We start from the raw sequence: 24,607 nt of genomic DNA, 5'->3' as shown, positions 1-24,607 counted from the left end.
TCAATCTTTCTTTGGTCTTTCTCCTTACCTTCACACCCCACCATGGATCAGCCATTCCACACGTGTGATGGTAAAGAGAAAGAAATACTATAATCCTATTTCTGAACATCTTAAACACTGGTTTTCTGAAAGAGATGGTAAAAGGAAACCCTCCTCACCCCTAAGAATATGAGAACATAATAAGAACTTGTTCCCTACAAGATTAACTATAAGCTTAACACTATATTGCCATGGATACTCATTTTCAGTGAACACTAACAACCAAAAAATGTGAATTAATGAGCCTTGTTTTACACTAGTTAGAGACAAATTCTACGCGGAGATGCCCACCATCCATATCTTCTCATCATCCATGGAAAACAAAACATTACTTTCCCAGATGATCTCCAAAAACTTGATAAGTGATACAGATGTCAATGCCCATTCCAAGCAACATTGTCTCTGTTCCACTGCACTCCCAGTTGCTATCTTGGACTGTATTTTCACTGCTGAAATTGAAACCCCATCAGGATGAGACTGACACAAGGATGTTTATGTGTGCGCACACACACCACTTTAGACAACAACAGGATCCCAGATTGTGACCAGGATTCCTTGGCTAAAAAGTAAGATGAGCAACAGCTTCAGGCAGGAGAAATGGATACTCATGTTTCACCTAATGGTGAGTTTATCCTAAAGAAGTGGTGCAGATTTATACATTCCTATACAGGGACACACAGTAAGAGCCATCCTGGGCCATGTCAGATTCTATAGGTATAATATACTTTTTCTGTGATATCTGGAGAATAAGTCCTTATTATACACAGAAAACTGAGATCATAAGTATTGAAGTTATGTCTACAGTGCAAGACTGCAAGACTATAGCTGCAAATATCATTTACTGAAAAGTGGGGTATCTGGCAATACTCTCCAGAATTAACACCCCTAACAGCTCTTGCTTGAACCTCGGGGGTCTCTAAATTGTAAAGAACATAAAATTGACAAGCCCTGCTTTCAAAACCTCCAAAAGAATTAGAAGTATTTTATGTAGTAGAAACAAAGCTGCCTAGTAATACTGTACTTCTATTTTTGGTCACTTACACATCCAGGAATTCCGTCTATACGCATGAGCCTGTTCAGTGCTGTTTAGAAATTTATTTGGGTAGTCTTAGCAGATTGAGGGAGACATATGCTTGCAATTCTTTCCCACTATAAAACCTGAAGACAAATATTTCAAAATTATTAGCACAGAGATGCAGACTGCATCATTGAAAACAGGAATCAAGAAGCACTGTTATTCTGATTAACGAGTTTAAAACTCCTTAAACAAGCCAAACTACATCAGTATGAGCTGAGAACAGTTTAAAATCCACACAGGATTTTTAGTAACTGTTCATTGAAGCAATAAATAAGCTACCAGAAAATACTGTCTTCAGGCATGAGGTAATGGAAATTATCTAACTTACATTTTAAAGAATTTACAATTACGCAGAGCTGAAAAAAGCAACAATACATTCATATCGGTTTAATTTTTCTGACCCAAGTCGAAAAATCTGATTTTTTCCCAGGCTGATTAAGATAAACTGCAAGTTCCTTAAAAAAAAAAAAAAAAAAAAAAAAAAAGCTGTATGACAAGTAATTAACTGGTTTTGGATAAGTTTCAAATCCAAGCCAACTGATCTGAACAGAAGGCAGAAGACAAAGACTGATTGATTCCAGAAACATTCAGGGATGTGCTCTTCTGCCCCACAGCGAAACACTGGAACAATGGAATGCTAAAGACTGATACCAGGATGGCCAAATTCCAGACTGAATATTTGTGGGGAAAGTAGGAGGGTATACCTGATTTTTTTGTTAAAATATCTCGTAAATATTTCTGCGCAGACCACAAAACAGATGGAGCAGGAGACAAAAATCAGCACATCATGCAATTCTAGTCAAGTGAAAAAGATAGCACAGAAGCTCCCGTGTCTCCAATCTGATGGATGTAGTATCTGAAAATAAAAACACTTGCTCCTGGAAAAAGAGAAAATCCTTTGGTATATCAAAGCTAAGGTAGCTATTAGAGTTGCCAATTTCTTTTTAAGATTACAGGACTAAAGACAAAATCAGAAATAAAGCCAGGCTGAAGAGAACTCAGGTAATTTAAAACTAAACTCAGTTACCCAATAGCTTTACAAAAGTAGTGAGCTGAAAAATGGCTGCTATTAGATGCAAGAATCCATGGAATGACCAGAAGAGCTGAAAAACTATGCTTAGGATTTAGAGCTTTGTATTACACAAAATTAAATGAAAGTTCATAGAGGACCTGGAGAAAACTGGAATAAGGAATGATGATATCATTAAACAGAGACCTGAGACACAAAGAAATCCCAAAGCAAGCAGTACAAAGACTCCGGGTTTTGTACTTCAGAAGCTAAGGCATTTGTCTACTTGCTTATCTGAAATCAGGTTCACAGTATTGTTGCACTTAAGGCTGGATAAGCAGCTGGTGTCCTAGCACTCATGATAGGGATGTGTCATGGGATAATGTGTATGACAAGATGCTTCACAGCACCTGAAAACTGTAGCCAAACCACTTTTACATCACTGGGATAATATGACTGTAAAACAAAAATCTATCCATGTGACTTCACATCATCACCAGAGGAAACAACTTCTGCTCACCAGCTAGGTCAGACAGAGACTTGTAAACCTGCTTCGCTCACAATACAGTCTCCTGTCCATCAGTCCTCAATGCCTCAAACACACAGACAGAGATCAGCTATTTTGTGCTCAGGATTTTTCCGGAGAAATCATCTGTGATAGTGTTAGATGCAATACTCTGTACTTCCTACTGTGAACAATTTGGGGCTTTTTTTTTTTAATTTGAAAGCTTTACAGAAAAAGAAAACTGTAGTAGCACCACCAGGGGAGGTCCTGATAAGCTGCAGACCCACAGCTCCTCCACACAAATATCAAGGAAAGGCAAAGCTGCTGAGGAGCACTGTGAGGAGAGGATCCAATTGCCTGGCCAGAGCAGCTGGGACCCCTTCACTTCCCAGTCACCTCTGAACAACACATTCCTCTTCCTCCTCCAAGTGTCCGAGTTGCACAACTCAAACAAAGTTATTATCGTCTTGTGAAGAGTTTGTGCCTGACCATGGTAACAGACTGGTCCTTGTTTTAGTTGTGTGGAAAGTGCACATTTGGCCACGTAACAAACACCATGGGTCTGCCAGGTGAGCAGCATGCAGCCACTCCCCAGAATATGTCATATGCTTCTGATGAGGTCCTGTAATGGGACACGACAGCACCTTGCCGTCTGATCCAAACCACACACTCACTCTTCAGATGAGACTGGAGATCTGTCCATCCTCTTTTAAGTGGTATGTGCATTTTAGCCAAGAGAGGGAAATATTTCTGGTTATGTGAGGTCAAATGCACTGCAAGGTCATTCAGAAAGAGTGGCAGGGCCAGATGAATTTGTCAGGCATGAATTTTGTCTGCAGGTCACAGCATGAACTTTCAACTGAGAATACTGTATAATAATTTTCCTCAGGCAACTTATCTGAACAAAAACCCAGGACAATTATTAAGTTAAACTAATGATACGTCTATACAACAGCTGCTTTTTTAAACAGACTCTCAGTTGGTTTTGTGCAACATAATTCAACAGCAAAATCAGTCTGGACAAGGCACAGGATTTCAGCACAGGCCTGTTAGTCTTAATTATCAGAGCTTATATTTGCATGCTGAAGGTTACAGGGAGTAACACCTTACACTGGTCTGTGGACATACCCCAAAACAATTCCTACTTCTTAATTTTTCTAAAATTGAAGTTCTAGAGCAAAGAATTAATCCCTGCAAATTTGCTATTCTAAAATAATTTCAAAATCTGAATGCAACTAAAGCAAAATATTGTATATATATAGTTTATGTATGTATACAAAATACGTATATATAGTTTATGATCTAAAAATGAACGTGAAAAACTCACTTAAAAACACAGATATATTATAAAATAAATGTATTTTATTTAAAAAAAAGAGGAAAATTATGTGGTAAATTATTTGTTCTTCTAATGAATTTATTCAGGAGTGATATTTTTCCTTTTGGATTAATTAATGTACACAGAGAAAAGAGGCTAGACTATTTCACCCTGCAAGACAATAATTAGAACACAAGAACCACTTAAGGAAGGAGAGGCTCAAGCCTGATACCACTAAAATGGTCTTCAGCCTGGACATTTGATGGTAGCAGTTGTTCATCAACAAAAAGCACAAAACCACTTAGAGATCCATTTTGCTCTGCAATTTATTTCAGGAAATAGAACTCTAGTAGTTACACCTGCTGAGCTATAAGATGTTCTGCCAAGAAACAGAGTTTACATTTGAGGATGCTGCATTTCAGCCAAAAAAGAAGCACTGCGACCCAGAAATCCTGTGCCAAGTAGTCTGTCATGTTTCCCTGCCCTGAAAATTTTTATGATGATTTTTTTTACCTCCGTAAATATTGAAAATTGTGCTCTGTTGGTTTTGCCAAACTGACTAAAAGTGAAAAGACTAACACAAAAATAAAAAACAGATAACAGCTATAAAATGCCAGCATGGAAGAGATGCTATTTCAAACAACTCAATGAAAGAGACTACAGGATTTGCTCAGTTTTGAGGTAAACTCTGCAATTTCTAGTGCAGCAAAAATTCAAACCTTCACTTGATTAAGATCAGAAATTGTTGCTCACTACATATCAAAACAGTTCCAGTTACTGACAGGGGTATTAGGCCACCTTTCACAGTGGTGTCTATTGAGGATCGGATTAAGCCTATTCCTACTCCTCCTCCATCAACCAAAGAATCATTCTCTTGCAACGTTACAGACATCAGTCCAAAATAAAAAAAAAAAAAAAATCTCTGGACTTGACTGAAGAACAAGGAGGGTTAACACAAGTGCTTTTTTCATAACTTCTGGAAGAAAAAAATGTATGAAATTTCAAGCACCCCAGCACACTGAGATTATGAGCTGAAGCAAGAGGAATCATCTTTACATGCTTTAAATTAACCTCCTCAGAAGTGCCTTCACAAGAACAGTGCCATTAAAATTCAAATTAACCATAATTTCTGGGTGAACAGAAAGTCTGAACTTAATATTGGTAATTTACAACAAATATCTTGTAAATCTTCCACACTACTCTACAACTTCAGGGTAGCATTAAAAGCATATTTCTAAGCAGTTTGAAGTCTAATCCACACGGAGATTGCTTATCTACAAAGCCACCTGCATACTGTAATTTAAAGTATTATGCTGAGAAAAGAGTATGTAGACTATTTTAAGTGGTTTTTCTTTTCTACGGTTTACAAAAAAACTTTTTTTGAAGTATCCATCACAGAACTTCCCCACCTTCAACTAGTGAATCACCCTCTGCTAACCTTGGAGGAAAAAAAAAAAAAATCCCTTCACCAGATATTTGCCTGTTTAACAGTAACTCAACTCCTCCCTTCCATATAGCCCTTTCCATTTTCCTCATTGTTTCTCACTCCTGTTTTCCATTTTGTCTCATTCTGCTCATCCTTACAGAGTGCCTCATTCTCCCTCCCAGCTGCCAGCTGCTGAATCATTAATACAGTCAGAAAACAGTAGCAGGAATACTAGCTACTTTAGGAAACTGCATAAGAAGCAGTTAAACCTCACAGCATCACACAGGCTGGGTCAGGTCTACACAGTATAACTGATATACTGGGTGAGCCGGGTGACAGGAGATTCCCCACATGGCATTACACCACATGTTCAAGGACATTTAATGTCAAGTGTCTTAGCACAGCACTGTTCAGCAACTGAGTTGCTGCAATTTATTGTGTATGGACTCAAACCACCCAGGGGCAAGATAAAACAGTGGTTTAACACATTTTACCTTACTATTGGGAATGGTTAAGAACACACTCACAGCCAGCTCTTATCACCTGCAAGTGACCATTAAGGCATTACAATTGTCCTCTTTTAGATTTAAGGCCCCTGTTCAAAATTTTAATTGAAAAATTGTTAAAAGCCATTATAGAAATGCTCATGTTCCATGAAGAATTCCCTTAAAGAAACATGTGATCGCCCCTCTCATCTGTGTAAATTGCCAGCCTGCGTGTTGACATGATAAATCTTAGGCTATTATTTATAGAACCTCGTATTGGGATCTCTGTGTGTGCTGTGCATGTGTGCCACCACAAAGCATCCTCTGACGTGCATCTGAAGATGTCAAGGGCAGCTTGTAAATCATGGCACATCCTGTTACATCCCTGCATGGACACTGACAGCATCCAGACTGTAATGAAAGACTGTCCCTTATAGGGTAAATTTTATTACAAGTCTAACAAGTTTAGTACAAGTTCTGGTCTTGCTGTGGTCACTGGGCATTTTACAGCAGACTTGAAGGCAGAGAAAAAGAATGCAGAGGACACAGATATTGACTTAAAAAAAACCTTTAGATTGAATACAGCCCAAAATGTAGCAAAAACCCCCTCAGCATTGGGCATCAATGGTAAGGGAACCAAGAACAAGGCAGACAGTCCTTTGCCAGCATATAGAGCTGTGGCACACCAGCATCCTGAGCACCATACACAGTTACTCTCCACATCTGAAGGTCACAAAGAGTAAGAGAAGAGAGACTCTTACAGAGACTTGGCTGCTCCTAAGAAAGCAGCTGCCTTATAAGGAAACACTAGAAAGGCTGGGACTCTTCAATTTAAAGAGAATAGGGGTGAGGGAAATACGACTGATGACTACAAAACTGAGAAGGTAGCAGATATAGCGAATGCAGAACAGGTTTCTCCACAAATCCCACAATACTAGGCACAGGGAAGAGTTGGTGAAATTAACAGATCAGTTTAAAACTGATGAAGGACAGCACTGCTTTGCACTGAGCACAGTGAACATCTGGAATTTGCTGGCACAAAATTGTGGTGACAGACACAAGGAAGACACGTTCAGGAAGGGACTTGGCAAATTCAGAGACAACAAGTCCACAGACACCAAATGAAATAATCACACTCTCCAACATCCCTAATGTAACAGTTGTGGGTACTGGAGGGATATTAGGGACTCAGTCATCTGGCTTGCACTAAATTCCTAAGTTGCATTTCCTTATGGATGCAGACACATTACTGGGTTAGATGGTTCACTTGTATGCTCAGGTTGGACATTTAAGCTCTTAGGCACACTTAGGCAACAACAAAAACCTTACTAGGAATTTTGATCAAATTCAGCCTGGCTTGTGCAGGTCAATAGGAGCTGCAGTTTTTTAAGTCAAGGCTGCCATTCGTCCTTGTAGAGATAATTCAGTGGATCATTTCAGACTGATACATGTAAGAGGCAAACGGTCACAGGTATTAGACACACATTTACTTCAGAATTTCTACTACAGTTTCAGTCTATCTCAGTACAGCTAACAAGCGGAACCTGAAGCATGGCTTGCAAAGCTTATCTTGATAAACAACGGCAATGTAGGACCAAACAATGCTGGTCTCCCTAGATTATATGAATTTTCAGCTTGAAATTTTGAATTTTTACAGTGTTGCTTTTCTGGCTTACCTTTACTGCACTGAAGCAGAAAGCATATAGGACAATCAGAACGACAAAGCTTCGGGAAATGCTGTATAGCGCAGATACAAACCCAGCGGCAGCTGAAATACAGAAATCACGTGTTAGTTAATTTCTTCTTAAATGAGAATGTGCAATCAAAAGAAAAAATGAAACAGTTCTTGCATTGCGAGAGATATAGAGATTTAAATCAGATATCATAAAGCTAGATATTAACACCTTCATTGCCCCAAATAAGCTCACAAAACTGTTTACAGCTAATACTGAAATGTCGACGTCACAACACTTCCTGTTTTTTCCATTTTCCTGAGGTCTCATACTACTCCTTTTTGTTACTGAACATTGTTTTCAAATATCAGTATGCCTCTTCATGTTGCTACCAAGGAGGAATGCAATGATCTACAGAACTGGCAGTTTTCTAGTCAAACTCCATGTGAAGTTTTTCTCCTCTTTACTCCTGAGGCATGGGCTCTGGTATCATTTAAAAGCATCCTAATTTGCTCAGCCAACCATGCTTTGCACCATATCAAGACAAATAAACGAACTTAGAGAGAGAGGGACGCCAGAAGATCTCTTGCTATCACCTCCTTCGAGAGCTTCCAAAAGCCAGGTAGGGAAAGCTGTCAGACAGAATGGGGAGTACTGAAGTCTCAACAAGGGAGACAGAGGGGGCTGCAAAACCGTGCTCTGATAAGGGTTCAACATGCACTGATCATCATTATGATGATGAACACTTTATCTGACCCATTATTTCCTGCAGGTCCACTATGGAATTTATAAGACAAAAAGCAAAACACCCCTATCACTTGCCAAAGCCTATGTCTACAGTAGCAAGTAGAATGATTGCAGTAAGGGTAGGTCTGCAGAATGAGAGGTGCTAAGCGTGTCATATCCGTGATACAAATGTTTGAGGTGCCTTCCTGAAGACTGTCCCTAGTCTCTTCCCACAGACTGAATGCTCATTAGTGTTCAGAGTAAAAAGGATTGCACCCTAGAGTTTCATCCAAATGGAATCCAGTTTGCACTCTGCCATCATTCCATGATGAAAAACGTGTGGTAAATGGGAAGGAGGGACTTTGTTTCTAACCCAAAATAAGATAACAGTGTACATAGATCTCAATCACCTCTGTTACTTAAGCCATAGCAAAAAAACCACACCCCAACACACTACCAACAAAAAAATCCCAATGTATCATCTCTCAAGGGCCTTCTTTAATCTCTGACTGAAATAACACCAAAAAAATCATCAAATATCTTGTCAATATACCTTACTATTGAAGAATGCAAACTTTTTTTAATTTTCTAAATGTTTTCTAAATTTTCTAAAGTTATAACAGAAAAAAAAAATTTAAAGGTTTTCATTTTTAACAAATATAGTAAAGAGTCACATTAGGTATGCCAGGAAAGAGGTCTTTGATATCAACCATATTCTGCAGCCTATAGCACAATCTGTATACAACTTTTCAAAAAAAAAAAAAAAAAAAAAGAAAAAGAAATCTAATCAAGTGGGTCTTATTAGTATTCACCCCACTATCAGATGAATACTATTAGCTGTTTGAGCTTTAACATGCACTGTACTTTGAAAATGCAACAATATATTCTAATCTAAGGTTATAAGACCAGAAAGGAATCACTCAGGCTGTAGATTGCTACTTACCAGAACCACCAAAAAGCAACATATCTATTTGTTCCAAAAGATATATGCAGAAAGTGTTGATTTGAGGGAAAAGTCCAAGGAGAGAAATTGCAGGAAAGCAATATAAGAACACTAAAGGAAAAAAAAAAAAAAGTGTTTTAGAACACAGTCGTACATTTCAGTGTATGGAAAATAGAGAAACGTGCATCTTACCAGAATAAAAAATTGTTGCAATAAATTCTGAAAACTTTTCAATTGAGCATACCTTTACCTTAGCAGCAATGATTACACTTTCCTTCTCATGTATTCAAAACAATGTTATTTTACGCATAAGAAACTAAAGCTCAGGGGTTAACTATAAGACTTAGTTTGGATAAAAGCAGTAGCAGAGAAAATAGCATTATGTAGCCTCTTTAATGCTTCTCAATTAATTTCAAAGTTATATTTGTTCCTTTTAAAGTACAGAAATTGTAATTTTCAGGCTTTGGAACTTCTTCCTTGAATCTGAGATTGCTCACACACACCTGTAACAATTCAATATAAACAAACAAAAAATACTTTAATGGCTAAGATTCTAAATATCTTGGCTTCCACAATATCGTGCATCTGCCAGAAATCGACAGCAGACACTAATAGCAACCCACAAAAATGGGTCAAATCTATAGTGAAAGTTTCCCAGAACATTGCCCCAGCTTCCAGCTGTATGGTCTTCAACTCTGCCACAGGGAAAGAACATTAAAAACAGGAAAGGGGTAAATCTAGTCTGAAAAAATTACATACTCTCTTTATAAACAGAAATGCTGATTTAAATGGTTGCTTTACAGTCAAGGAAAAGCAGGAGTTATAGATCAGTCTTTTGTTCTGTACATTGTCAGCTATTCCTCCTTCCCATCCATTTACTCTTAGCTCCACCATAGAAAATGCTAAGCAAGGCTGTCTAACAAAGCATTTAAAAACACACTTGACCCAAGTCTCCAATACTGTACACTTTCAAGGATGCTTGCACATGTTTAATCATACCCTTACTGCTTCATTACATTAGTACCAGAATGTTCTGCATGGTGATGGACAGAGATGTGTGTCAGTCACTGTTCCTTGTAAACAAGTATGTATTTGTTACTTTTTATATGCTAGGAAGACTGGAGTTTCCTCCTCTTCATTCTTATAAAAAGCAAATTAAACAAATGACAAGTACCACTTATTCCCCTTCCCCCCATTCAGATTTTTAAAGGTAACAATAGGATTTATGTTCTTTGCTGAATGCTAATTTCACATTTCCCAGCTCATCTTACTAATGAATCCTGTGCTAAAGGGAAACAATACACCAAGTTTGATCTGACAGCTTTTATCCTCATCTTCTTATACACTACTGTGGTCTAACACTGTAAATCTTGCTGAGAAAGTGAAACACAGGAGAAAAAACAACTCGCTCAAGTGTTTAACACAGACAGCACTCACCTAAGTATACTCAGATTCACAATGCACCCTTCAACACTACTTCCTGCTGCTGGTACAAATTACACATATATAAGAAAATGAGGAAATACGGTCATCTCAATCTTTTACATGCAAATGCCAATATTAATTTCCTCTTCCTTTATCGCTCTGTGCTTTTTTAAATATTCCCTACCAAGCCAAGCAAGGACCACTCTTGAAGATGGACAATGGCATGACAGAAAACTGCTTAGCAGGCCATACAGAACTTGCCAGGGGATCAATTATCCCAAAACCTCACTGCTGAAACTCTAGGAGATCTTGTTCCTCAGACAACAGCCTAGCAAAACTGCCAGAACTCATCTTAGACTACTGACTTAGAGTCCAATTGACTGCCTTTGCTGTAGCAACCTCAGAAAAAGTGGAATAAGAGCAGTGGAAGGAAGGATGAGATTAGACATTTGACAGTACACCAAAATACAAAGAGACAAATGTAAACAAGGTGGGAAAAGTCAGTTGACTACAAAATTATCCTCAGCTCACCCTCTCTATATTAAGACCTTGAACAATCCTAACAATTTCTTTAGCTAAAGCAGCTTTGTTTACCTCATCCTGCACAAAGGAGTGCAGAGAGTAAAATAAACAGTTTGCCACCTACAAAAAGATTGAATTTAGGAGCAGTAGTGTCCTTTGTGGGAAGTAGACAATAAAAGTAACTGAGTAATCCTTTGGAACTGCATTATGAATTCCATAGAGAATCTGTTTAAGCATCACACATTTCCATACCTTTAAGACCTGGACCACAAAGAGATGCTTATGTGAGTTGCTGGCATTTAACACCCCAGTTCAAAGGTTCCTCTAAACAAATATCTATCACAGCAATGTAAGAGGGAAACACAAAATTTGACTTTGGAAAATTTGGGTCTTTTGAGAAATGTAGAATGGCAACGTAACTGCAAACATTTTAGAAGTTTAGAAAATTATCAATTAAAAAAATTACATATTTGAGTACTAGTCCATTTGCTGTGTAATAATACGTATTTTTTCACAAATAATTTTGCCTGTTGAATGTTTAAATGGTTTCATCACAAGAACTGTAATACATTAAGTGCATAGCCACTTCTATCGCTAATCACACCTGTAGCACCCAGTGATTGAGGCTGGCTCTGTCTGTACTTTTATTTGCACTTCATATGTTAATGTAGCAAAAATAATGTCAGTTGAAATAAGAAAATCAAGATGAAAACCATAGGTAGAATTAAAGTCATGATTTCCCAACTAATGTAAGAATAAATCAATAGCAGAGTCACCACCAATTTAAAATAAAACAGAATCAGATCATAAGTAGGTCACTTGCAAAGAAATGGACCTGTTGAAAACCCCATTTGTAAGTAATTAGGTTACACATCTAACAAATTTCCAATTATTTCCCTTTATAATCTTGTTGCAAGACTTTTATCAGAGTATGCTATGCAGCATCACATTAGTTCCTTCGTAAGTCCTTTCTATGTTTTCCATCCCTCTTGCTTCTTACTGTAGTAAACACCTGAAATATGAGACTTTACCTTTCCTTGGTATTTGTAATGTACAGTCAAAAATCCCTTGATTTTCAAGCATATAAACTCTGACTATCACAATAAATTTTGATAAAAATATAAACTAAAAAATCACCATATGATGATAAACCAACAGAAAGAGATCAAAAATACCCAGCAAACAGGCAAAAATGCAAAACAACAGTAACACTTCATTGGTATGCAGTGGGACCAACTTCCCTCCTGATTTTATTACCCAAACCATACACTTCTATACCTTCATTACCTAAGAGATTCTATACTCAAACTGCAGCAAGATGCTGGAGGATGCCAGACTGTCATGGCTTACAGAAGTAGATGCACTGTGAACACTTGCAAGGATTCACGGTTCCCATAGTGACAAAGCAAGGAATAGCCAAAGCGTGGCACCAGACATCACTTGAACAAACATACCCTGGCAAAACAAGAACTGGGGACAAGCAAAGGGAAATGGTTTCTTCTCCCTCTTTTGTTAAACAGATGCTAGCTGGGGAGATGAGCCTGTATTTCCTCTCTCCCCCACCCCCTCCAGGCTGCTTCAAGAACATGCTCTGCCATCTCTTTTGAGGCCAGCCAAAATTAACACATTTATAGCCACATTTCATTTTGTTATACTGGTTGCTATAGTTTTTCATTTATCTCTATCCCAAGTGTCATCTCAGATTCTTGTTGAATTATTTATCAGCATTTTTACTGCTAACCTTTGACAGACAGAGAAAAGAAGATTTAAGGAGAAACTTTAATGAGACCAAAGGAACATAATGAAAGAAGCTAATTAAAACAAGTGAGATGCAGGTCTTCATATTCCCTGGTTTCTGGTCTGAAGAATTGGGAGTCAATGTACTCATATAAAGGACAAGGAGGTTTTCCTAAAAATGGTATGCGTTTCAGGGAATAATACTCTGACTTGAGTACAGCAAAACACAAGCACAACAGTCAGAGCTGAACAAAGACCTTAAAGGTCATACACTCTATATCACAAAAAGTTTTTTCTTCTACTAAAGTAGGTTTCCCTGGTTCTAAATTCACAAAACAACAGGCAATCTTTGGTACACTAAAACACAGCTTTTGGGCAATTTTCATCACTTCAACAGTAAACTTTATATCTCCTACCTCATACTTTACCAGTGTTGCACTACTGACACGAGCCCAGTTCAGCACCTGCATCTGTGACACAACTGGTGTTAACATCGCAGGTATAGTCTGCACGTGTGGTGTTTAACAGGAAGAAGTGTCCTGATGGAACAGGGCACCGGTCACTCCAAATGAGTGCTAAGGGATCATCAGACCTAGTTTGGGGTAATATCTGAATACCCTCAGCGACCTCAGAAGATGATTCCAAAAGGGAACAGGTTGAAAGAGCTATTGCAGAGTGGCTGCTTCACACTATCTGGTCACACGGACAGTATGATTAAACTAAACCAAGAAAAATCATGTTCTTCATGTGCAGAAGAATGTCCACGTGAGGACTTGGCATGGATTAGCTTCCAGGCACTAAATTTAAAACTCAACTTATTCTGCAATAACTGCTCCGTACAGACAATCCCTTACAAAGAGTAACTCCATTTCACAGATGATGTCTTTTGCTAATAAGATCAGTGACTGTTAGTTTTCTATGGAGACATTTCTATGATCCTCGTTTCATTAAGAATTCCTTTTACATGAGGGAAGGTTGCCAGTTGCCCCCATCCCCGTCTTAAGTCATTGCAAATGCTTCTATCAACTTGACTTAGAGTTGTGCCTCCATAAACATGCATTTGATTGCCAACACAGGAAAACACAGACTTCCCTGGCTAATGCTTAATTCATTTTTACAGTCCTAGGAAAAATACCGACTCACCTATTACGTGGTCTCTGGCTGACTGGAGAGATCTGGGCGAAAAGAGCTTCAAGCCATACATTGTATAAACAGAAGGATTTGTGTCTTTAGATCCAGCATCTAGCAGCAAAATAAGGCCACACAGTATACAAAAATATACAGGTCTGCTGTAGATTATGATTTTATTGTGTCCCTGGAAGAAAAAAGAAAGCGTTTGAATTTTGTATTCATTCTCCTACTGTCTGCACTGCATTAAACTAGAGAGAGGGTCAGGGGTCAGACAAGATATTTTAATGACTTATACATTATAATTAATAATAAAAATGCTACAAGGTACTTTTTCTTCTCCAGAGAAGACTTTCAAAAGTCACAACGAGCAGTTAAGACTGACTTCAGTAATCATTTACGCTTTTGAAAACCTCATCTTCCGGACCTTTCAAAACATAGTAATTGCAAGAGCCAACATTTTCTGTGGAGAAAAAAACCTCAATCTGTCTGAAACTTTCCTTTCATTAAAATTAAAATAGAAATAATGTAGATAAATTTTTTCTATTGAATGTCTGCTTAAAGTAGCTTGACTTTTTTTTTTACTTTATGAAACATAAAATTAATTTTTAATTGAATATTGGGAAGCAAAAAAAAAAAGTTGAGCACCTCCTAGGTGCAGAGTGAGTCATGGGGATTGATTTTTTTGCACCAATACAATTTCATTTTTTGTTACTTTGAATTACTTAAGAGCAAATCAGCATCCCTTCTGGAGGGAGTGACACTCATCAGCAGTTTCTGGTCTGCCTCTCATGAAGCACTTTGAAATGATGATCCAAAGGAATTAGGATGTGAAAGGATTCTCATCTGATGTCTTTCATACACATCTCTCACACAATTGATTCTCACTAATCCTACAAAACGCTGCTGTGGGGTTATAGGCCATAGAAACTAACAGACACTTAAGAAAAACCTAAATAGTTCTCCTGCTAGCAAGCTTAAGGGTAACTAAGGCATTTTAAATGCTGGTGAGTCAAAAGATTCCTTGAGTGCGAAGAGCCAGGAGCAAGTGACCAGCACCCAAGTTTGCCTTGCATAAAGCTGCTGTGCAACTGTTCTTATTTGTAAAATGCAATTCAAGTGAGTATAATAAAAGATCATATCTTTTTTGTGTCTACTTACTGACTTGAAACAGCAGCTGTATTTGTTTGGCTGTCAGCCAAGCTCGTATGTTAGCACTGCTATTAACTGATCTGTACTGTCTTTTGGGATCAATCAGTTAACAAGGTGGCAGATTACAAGGAACTTGAGGGCTTATAACACACCTCACGTCCTGGAATATGAATCAAGTCAGAGACACAAATGCTTGTTGTTTCATCAGTTTCAATCATATGAATGCCTTTTTTTTTTTTTTCCCACGAAATAATCCATGGAGAATTATAAAAATAAAAATCTGACCTTAAAATAGAAAAATCACTTAAAATATTACTTTCTGGCATTTTTTAAACTTCATTTATCTTAAATATGATCTGTGACTTAGGAAAAGAAACCAGTAAATATACACCAAAACAATTACTTAATGTTTTATATCCTGATGTGCACTCCAGACCAAAGTCAATCTTATTGTCTATACAATAAAAGTCTCTTACATTCTTATCCTACCTCTTGAACTATGGAACCTGGTTTTATCTTTGCGTGGTAGTTATTTGAAGGCAGTTGGATAAAACAGAGTTGATGACTAGAAGTCCAGAGGTTTAACTCCACACACCTTGCAGTTCCACACAGAACACTGACACACTCCATTAGATTTACAGTGTATATTTGACTCTTACTTCTAAAGTGGTTTATAGTGCACTGGGTGAAGAACTGGCTGAAGGGCAGGCAGAACTCAAAGAGCAGTAGTGAAAGGGGTTACATCTGGCTGGTGGCCTGTCACCAGTGGAGTTCCTTAGGGCTCAGTTCTAGGGCCAGTTTTGTTCCATATATGCATCAGCAATCTGGATGCAGGAGCTGAAAGCATCACTAGCAAGCCTGCTGAAGACACCAAACTGGGGGGTGCTTTTCACTCTGTTGAGGGTCAGGAAGCTTTGCAGAGAGAACTAGAAATTTTGAAGTATTTGGGCAGTGATTAATGTGATAAACTGCTGGATTCTGCACCTAGGATGGAGTAATGCTGGGCACAAGTATAAATTGCAAGAGGAGTGGCTGGTGAGCAGCTCTGCAGGAAGGGATCTGAGGGTGTTAGTCAGCAGCAAGTACAATGTGAGTCAGCTGTGAGCCTGGGCAGCCAAGAGGGTAAACCACTGGATTCATCAAACACAGCATAACCAGCTGGTCAAAGAGGAGATTATTCCTCTGTACTCAGCATTGGTGTGGCCCCACCTTGAGTGCTGTGTGCAGTTCTTGGCCTCACAATTTAGGAAGGATGTGAAGGTCCATGAAGGCACCCAGAGGATGGCAACAAAGCTGGTGAAAGGGTTGGAAGTAATGTCCTATGAGGAGCAGTTAGGGACTTAGGGCTTGTCTAGTTTGGAGAGGACAAGGGTGAGGGGCAACCTCATGGCTCTCTACAGTTTCCTGAGGAGTGAAATGGAGAGGGAGGTGCTGATCTCCTTTCCCTGGTATCCAGTGACAGGACATGTGGGAATGGCTCTGCTGCCTCCATCAAGGGCATTTCTTTACGGAGAGGGTGGTCAAACACAGGAACAGGCCTCCTATAGAGGTGATCAATGCCCCAAGCCTGTCAGTGTTTAAAAGAGGGATTTGGACAATGCCCTTAACAACATGCTTTAACTTTTGGTCAGCCATGAAGCAGTCAGGCAGTTGGACTAGATGATCATTGCAGGTCCCTTCCATGTTAGTTAGAATAGAATAGACTAATTCAATCACTCTTACCACGCTAACTATAATAACAAGCTGCAATATGTGAGCAAATACTACTTCCCTATTTTTCAGGTGGTAGTGGGGAATGAGACAAAATCCTGAAATCTTCCCTATGATCAGATCAACAGGAGCAAAGCAATGCAGCAGCAATGCACTCAGGACAGCGGCTGCACAGCTGTTGCACTGCTTGGGATGCACTGGAGCTGAATGAGTTTCATAGAGCACAACAAATACTCTAGTCCCCACATCTGACATCTCTGTCATTTACATCCTTCATTTGAGGGACATTACATTTCACCTTTTAAGGTTTTAGAAACAAACAAAACAGAGAAATAGGAGCAAAGCCCTCTTGTGCCTGCCACTGACAGGCCAAGCTACATAGCTCTTCAACAAAATGGCATGTGGTATCACAGCGTGTTTCAACAAGATATTTTAGATATGAAGGGCTTATTTCGTTTTCCTAGACAAGCTTACTAAATTTTGACAAGTAAGACTGATGTCATCTTGGTGAAATTACTCCACTCTGCATTCTCCTTCAGAAGAATTTAAATAATGATGCACAATTCCTTTTATATTTTACATCTCATTTGTTGAACAACGTTTTTTCCTTCGCTGATAAAAATTTCAGTGAAAAATCTTCCTTTCCCCAAGTCTGATAAAAAATGGCACTGGCTTTTTCAAGTCCATATTTCTCATTAATATGTTTCAGAAACATATTCAGATCCTACCATCGCACCAACACAGCACTGGTGCACCTTGTGCTTTGATAAAAATATTAAGACTTTGCTCAGCAAAGACAGAATAATTTCAAACACTTCCATTCAGTAAAGCAGCAGTTTTGACTGGCAAAGCATTTTAATGGGAAAATTTTAGAAAGATCTAATGATTTTTCTTTTTTTTTTCTTTTTTTTTTTTTTGTTGCAAGAGGAAAAAGACAGAAGGCTTTTTATTTAAAGAAATGTGCATGTGCTGAATTCTACAGAAAAGCTTACAAGGAGAAATTAAAAATACTTTTAAAGCGCCTTATGGGATTTATGAAACTGCCTACGGTAGCTACACAACTGAGTTAGCTATCTGCTTTGGCAGGTAATGGGACCAAGACAATGAAGTTATGCAAGAGATTCTCTAAATCTTGTTAAGAGCATGACTGCAGTTTTTCAAGCTCAAATGCCTTTGCAAGCCTGAGTTAGATCCTGAGCTATACAGGTCTCTTGTGAGGGACTTACAGGCAATCTCTCCTGATCCTTCTATATAGCCATTTACTAAACGTAAAACCTTGTCAAAGGTTTGCCTAAAACCTTGAACTGCACATGACAAGGATCTCTTGGATCTCTGAATTTAACACCCTGCAGTCACTGGTAACTCTCTTCTATCACGTCATCAACAACAAACTATACCACACTTAGGATGGACTCGATTTTCTTCTCTCCACCATTCCAGTGAGGAGGCTGTTCCCAAATTTCACCATCCCAGAACCATGCACCCTTGTGTAAACAGCAACTAAAGGCCACCACCTCCCAACGGATCAGCACTGGAAAGGCTAAAGCACCAGCTGACAGGAAAATTAGACTCATCTTCTAACAGCCAACGGTTCAAAAGCAGCAAGTGAATACATTGGCACTCTGAAGGAGTTTAGAACAAAAGCTTATGCATCTCTAGGTACTGTGTTTTCTGAACTCACTGGATGCTATTTGAAAGTAGAGTCTTTCAAAATGGTACAGGCTAGAGATGACAAACTCACATCAAACAGTAACAAACACTGCATGTGAGAGATAGGCAAGAAGCTTGGAACCTCCTCAGCAGACATGGATAACATAAGGCATTAGCGGCTACTCATGGATCCACGGATAGAACTTAATTCAGTGTGCAAATCTGAGGTTCATGATGGTTTGTTTCACACTGAAAAATCTCATCTGCATTTTCATTCATGGGCATGGTACAGTTCATTCTTTAATCCCTCTGCAGTTCTGCATCCTCACATTAACATCAAGAGATGTTACACTCTAATTTTAATGTAGTCACATGAATTATGAAAAAGTACATGGAGTATCTTTTCTCGCCTTCTTGTTGTTCTATTTTTGAGGTGCTTAGCAGCTCAAGCAAGCCTTTAGAAATATCTGTTGTGTTAAAGAGATACAATGTAAAAATAGCTAATCTTCCATCTTACCATAACCCCTCCCACCTTTAAAACTCTTAGTGGAAAAACTTTCTAAATTTCATTTCCACTGGAGTTTGTATGGTGCACCAAAACGTTTGCAAGAAAGTATCCCTGATAAAGTTTTAGGAAAGTGTACAGAAAATGTGAATAAACCTATTGTTACTTCGCTACACTGCTGCATGACTTAACAATATGGTGAATAACACTTGTAATACTGTAGTGAGAGTCTGAAATTCAAACCTGGATCCTGCACAAAAACTGTTCTGTTTAAACACTAGTTTGTGTTCAGTATAAAATATGAAAAAGACATAAACTACCTAAACTACCCATATAAAAAAATATGGGCCAGGTAGGTTTATAATGAAGTTTTGATTAAACTGTTTGCCACCCACTTTAAACAAATGTACATGTTACTAATGTCTGATTAAGTGCAAACAATTTGAGTTCACATAAATATCTCTAGACACATGACAGCTGGACTGACAAATAATACTGTTTTAGTCACCAAAACCCCCAACTTTTCACTGAGGTTGGAATATTTGTATAATATATTGAAAATATTACCCTACGATGTGCAAGTTGCTGTTTATTAGCTTTTCCTACTTTTTATGTAGACAGGTATTTCCTGTGAATGTATTATAATCAAAACCATCATAAGTTCACCCCATAATAATTGGAATGGAAAAGAAACTGGGAATCTTCTGAAATCCGTCTCAGTGAAGTGTGTAGCATATATTTGTAAATAACCCCCATTTCAAATTCAGCCTGCATTTCTAGCCTTTAAACTGACAAAAATAATTGCTCCCTGCCAAAGGGAAATGATCCAGAAGACCTGAACTTTTCAATGCGCCAGTTTTGAACCCTGAGGGAAGAGAGGGTGTCCTCAAAAACATTCAAGGCGCTAAACAAGAAATGTGAGCAACTAAGCATTCAGTATAAAAGCCAGAAAGGGACTTTATGACCACTGAAATGTCTTCAAAGATCTGCAAACCAAAAATGCTGAAACACTTTGACTGGTGAAGTGGTAAGATTGCAGTTGTAGGATGATGCCTCTAAACCAGTCCTGTGACGAGGACAGGCTTGCTCTTCACAAAAGTGTTTGGCACTGCCAGAGTTCAGTTTTCTTGGTATACTCAACAGACAAATAGCAACCAGCAAGGATCCTTACAGCCTGCATTCACCCAAAGACTTGGACATTTCTTCAGGACACAAGCACAAAAACTGTGACCATAACATAAAAAAGGGAAAACACCTGTGTTATTTGATGAGGTAATAATACAATTGATAGATACATCTGCAATACCAGATTAAAAAATTGAAAAAAATCAATCCCCCAACTTAAAAAAAAAAAAAAAATCCAACTGAGCTGCTAATCTGGAGCTTTTGCTCTTCTACTCTTTTCAGTAACTGCAAAAGGAAAGCAAACAAAATGCTTGTCTGATGCCACAGGACTGAACATCACCAAACCACTTCAGATGAATTTGTTTCACTGCATATTTCAGCTTAAAGAAAAAGCACTTTTCTAATACAAGTGATAAACTCAAATACCTTAAAAATAATTAAATCTAGGACAGAATAGAACACGTAGAACAGCAAACTACTAATACCTGTATTTCACTGAAAAAACAACTGTTTCACATAACACAAGTGATAATAAAGACTTGTTTTACTGGTTGAGACTTACATGTATTGGTGAAGCTGGATCAGGCTGAACACTCTAAAAACAAAACAGAAAAAAGTTTGCTTACAGGATTTTGCCTTCGAAGAATTTAAAAGAGAATTCAGCAATTGGCTATGAACCTGTGTCCTACCTTTAGGAGAGAATACTGGCAACTGGCCATCACAAGACAGAATAACAGAACCCAAATGTCTTTACAGAAGCCTTGATTCAGAGTCAGGAATCCAAGAAGCGAAACAAGAACTACTAGAAGTACAGCAAATACATTCTCCTTTATATCTTCTGTCCTATGTGAATAAAAGTGTGGGAGAAGTACAAATATTTATAGATTCATTAGAGCAAGGTAGGTGCATTTGTAGTTGATATGAACTGTCAGTGCTGCAGCTATCAGAATTTACAGGATCTGAGGTTTCGCTCCCATAACTACATTTCCACGTACAATGGCATTTCACCCCCATGCCAAAAGCCTTATCCAAAATGATAGCTAAAATGTATAGGAAAAAAGGCATATGCACTGAAGTCCAATGTCCCCTCCAAACTCACTTCCCAATTAGAACTCCACAGTGGAGCTGAATTTGAACATAGGAGAGTATGTTTATAAAATGCAAGCAAAAAAAAAATCATCAAAAACCCCAAAGAAAACAACAAACCACCACAAAACCCCACACAAACAACCACAAATAAAACCACCCAAAACACTTTTATATGAGGAAATAAGACATTCCATTAATGAAAAACGTATGTCTGACAACAAAGAATTGGATGAAAGAGCAAATTTGTCATCTGATGTTTTATTTGTTTTATCTGTTCTAATAGAACATGGAAGCTGAGATAAAAAGCAATGTTAATATTCAGGCTATAACAAAAGAGCTTATCATCAGATGTTTTCCATGCAATTGAAACACAGAGATAAGACACCACACATTAGCAAGCATCTGCTCTGGGCTTTAAGCTCCCTGACATGTAGCCTGATTTCTGTAGCAGGTAAAACTCTCATCTGAAATTTGGCACAGCGTCCCCCTCAAAAGCAGAGACAGGAAAGTCAGCAGCCATTACATATGTAGGCTAACATGCCTGAAAGTCCTAATAGTCCAGTAGATTACCATGGAAAATCTAATAGCAAATAGTACTGCCTGAAGAGTGATGCCAAGACAACAAATTTTCTCTAAACTAATAAAGCTGAACTGGAACAGAGGCAGCAGATCTCCTGAAACATCTCCTCCTGAACACCACTCTATAAATTATTTTCTGCTTTTTAAAGATTGGTGTACTTGGTTTACAAGAGCCTGATTCCCTTCCACTTCTGATTTTCTCATCAGAAAGCTCAGAACCACTGAATCTAACTGCTGTGAGTTAAAGTACAGACTATTCTACAAGGTTTGTCCTCACATGAATCAAAATCTCTGCTTAAGATAAAGGGTAGGAAGAATCACCGAAACCAACTCTGAGGAGAAGTATTTTCTTCACCTGAAAGAAAAACGCACCTATCTACTCAGCCTGAAAATGAGACACTAACACAAGGCTCATTTTTAACTTTTCTAGTGGTCTGCATTGCTTTTTGGACGTGTGGAACCATCCACTGTAACCCTACATAGAGTAGCAGAAAAAAAAAGCTTACCTGTCCAACAATGCCAACAAGGTAAGTCGATCATACCAGACTTTAATCCATTTGCCAGGAAATATAACAAATCTGTAAAACTGCCTGTTCAGTTTTCGTTGTGCTGAAGAACATGAAGAATCCTCAGGGTCCTGGTTGGCTTGCTACAAAACCAAACCAGAAATACACAAAGATATCTCACACTGACATACAGCTGCCAGAAAAACAGGCCAAGTTTACATGAAGAATCAGATTTTTTTTTTTCTAGCATATTTACTTTCTTCATTTTAAATTAGAAACAAAAATATCACACCAGCTTAATCACTGCAGATGGACAGAAAATATACCAGTTATGGAGCTCAAGAGTGACAACATGCTTTAAAAATGAATGCTAAATATTTATTTTAAAATAACTATTGTTTAGTCCCAATCCAGTGCTTGTCTAAAGTTTCTAAGTGAAGATTTTTCATGTACCAGGCTAATTACAGCACAACACAAAAATACACATGACAGGACAGATCCGTGTTTTTTAGGGCCTAGAGATGTGAGTTATCAGCTCTCCTTCCAGAACACAGTTTTGTTTATCTTTCCTGAGATGCTTCAAATACCACATCAGGTGTGCCTCCTCAAGAACAGCAAGAGGAGGAAAAAAATTGCAAACAAGCACAAACTGCATAAACATCACTAGTTTAAGAGCCTCTAATCTTACTATCACAATCATATATCCATCCCTTTGAATATTGCTTCTGTCAGATTCTAAGGCCTTTTCCTGTCTGTTTGAACTACGGTATTTCAGATCTCCCCCAACTCTACACCTGCACTTCTTCACCAACACTTGTGGGGAGGGAGGCTTATCTACAGACCATCAGCCAAGCCTGCAAAGCTAGACAACAGAACAAAAAAGCCTCTGCAAAGCAGTGATTTCTTTCCAAGGTACACCACCATTAGCTGATTTTATGGAGGGGGGAAATCACTTATTCTTCCTTCAAGAAGAAGGATTTGAGATTTCAAATCATTGTGAAGTCTAGAGATTTTCAACCTCCTCCTAGGCGGCCTCCTCTTCCCCACCCCACCTCCCCTGCCTTATTAAAGGTAACGAATCAACAAATATACCTATAATAGAACTCTAGGCGATGTCTATATTGGAATTATTTATGTTACATTAGTCAGGGAAGAGGATTTCTGTGTGAAGTAATTGATTGTCATCTTGAATTGCAGCTGTTAGCAAAACACAGTTTTTTAAACAACTTCTCCACCTGCACAATGGAATTGGTAGTTTTTTTCTCAGATCATCGGAATAATTTCTATTCTTCACTTTTCAGGAAAAGGAATTTTATACATAGTTTAGACATGACTTAATGCATCGCTGTGCATGGCAAACGTGAGGTGAAACAGGCTAAAATAAGCTTTGGAGAAAGAGATTCGAGTTTAGGCATTTTATCTCATGCCTCCGATTGACCAAAAGTGTACAACCACGCAGGGGAGCTCAACTGCTGCTAGTGCAGGACAATAACTCATGTTTCTGAGAAATGAAACATGCAAGGGGATGCTAGACTATTTGCCTTTCTTTCATTTATTAACAATTCCAAGTTATTTAAAAGGTGTGAGACCAACTGGAATCCTTTCACTATGCTGATTTTAAAATCTAAAAGAAGTTTAAATTTTAATGTTTTTATTACCACTTTAAAAAGAAACGGGGTTTGGGCATTTTTAAAGAAAAAACACGTTTTAAAATATTACAGTTGCTAATACTGGCATAGTTTTGTTATCCTTGGGTCCTCTTACCCAAGAAAGTGAAACTCAGTCAACCACAATCATTAACTTCACTCCTCTAATGTAGATTGCTCACCATAACTAAATAAAAAAATCAAAATGGTGGCAAAGACTTCATTAAAAACACCCGTAGATCTGATTGTTCAGTCTTCAGAACGGTTTAACACATATTTAGCTGAGTGCGTAACAGAACATTTTGGCTCCTGAGAAACTGTAACCTTTGGATGAAGTTCACGAGGTGAGGCTTGCTGTGCTTGGGCTGGAGTCAGACTTTTGAGCTGCGTTTGGGAAACTCTCAGACTAGCCCTGAGCAAGTCACTGAAGTCTAACTGTGCCTCCTATCAACAAACGGCTTATGAAAATTCACTTCATAAATTTATGTGGTGTCAGAGACAGCCTGAAACCCTAGCTTCACTGAAATCAATGACAACACTTTTCCTGACTTATGTAGGCTCAGAATTTCATGTTTAATTAAAAAAAAAAAAAAATCCAGAAACCAGGAAGTTCTGAAGTTACTGCCTGGCC

General features: G+C 38.2%; 1 protein-coding gene across 3 annotated transcripts in view; it reads right to left on the bottom strand.

Moving 5' to 3' along the window:
- PCNX2 (pecanex 2) overlaps nt 1–24,607 on the bottom strand; it is a 156,010-nt gene that overhangs the window by 91,319 nt on the left and 40,084 nt on the right. For all 3 annotated transcript variants that reach the window (XM_050314395.1, XM_050314397.1, XM_050314396.1), the window contains 6 exons: nt 22,331–22,473; nt 20,846–20,999; nt 20,719–20,751; nt 14,030–14,201; nt 9,203–9,313; nt 7,537–7,628 (listed from right to left, as the gene is read on the bottom strand). In XM_050314395.1, the coding sequence (XP_050170352.1) occupies nt 7,537–7,628; nt 9,203–9,313; nt 14,030–14,201; nt 20,719–20,751; nt 20,846–20,999; nt 22,331–22,473 (705 nt within the window). The remainder of the gene's footprint in view (nt 1–7,536; nt 7,629–9,202; nt 9,314–14,029; nt 14,202–20,718; nt 20,752–20,845; nt 21,000–22,330; nt 22,474–24,607) is intronic.

Source organism: Myiozetetes cayanensis, unplaced genomic scaffold (genome assembly GCF_022539395.1).
Source record: "Myiozetetes cayanensis isolate MyiCay16 unplaced genomic scaffold, myiCay2020 scf2-11, whole genome shotgun sequence".
Taxonomy (NCBI): Eukaryota; Metazoa; Chordata; class Aves; order Passeriformes; family Tyrannidae; genus Myiozetetes; species Myiozetetes cayanensis.
This window is presented reverse-complemented; position numbering and strand designations above follow the sequence as displayed.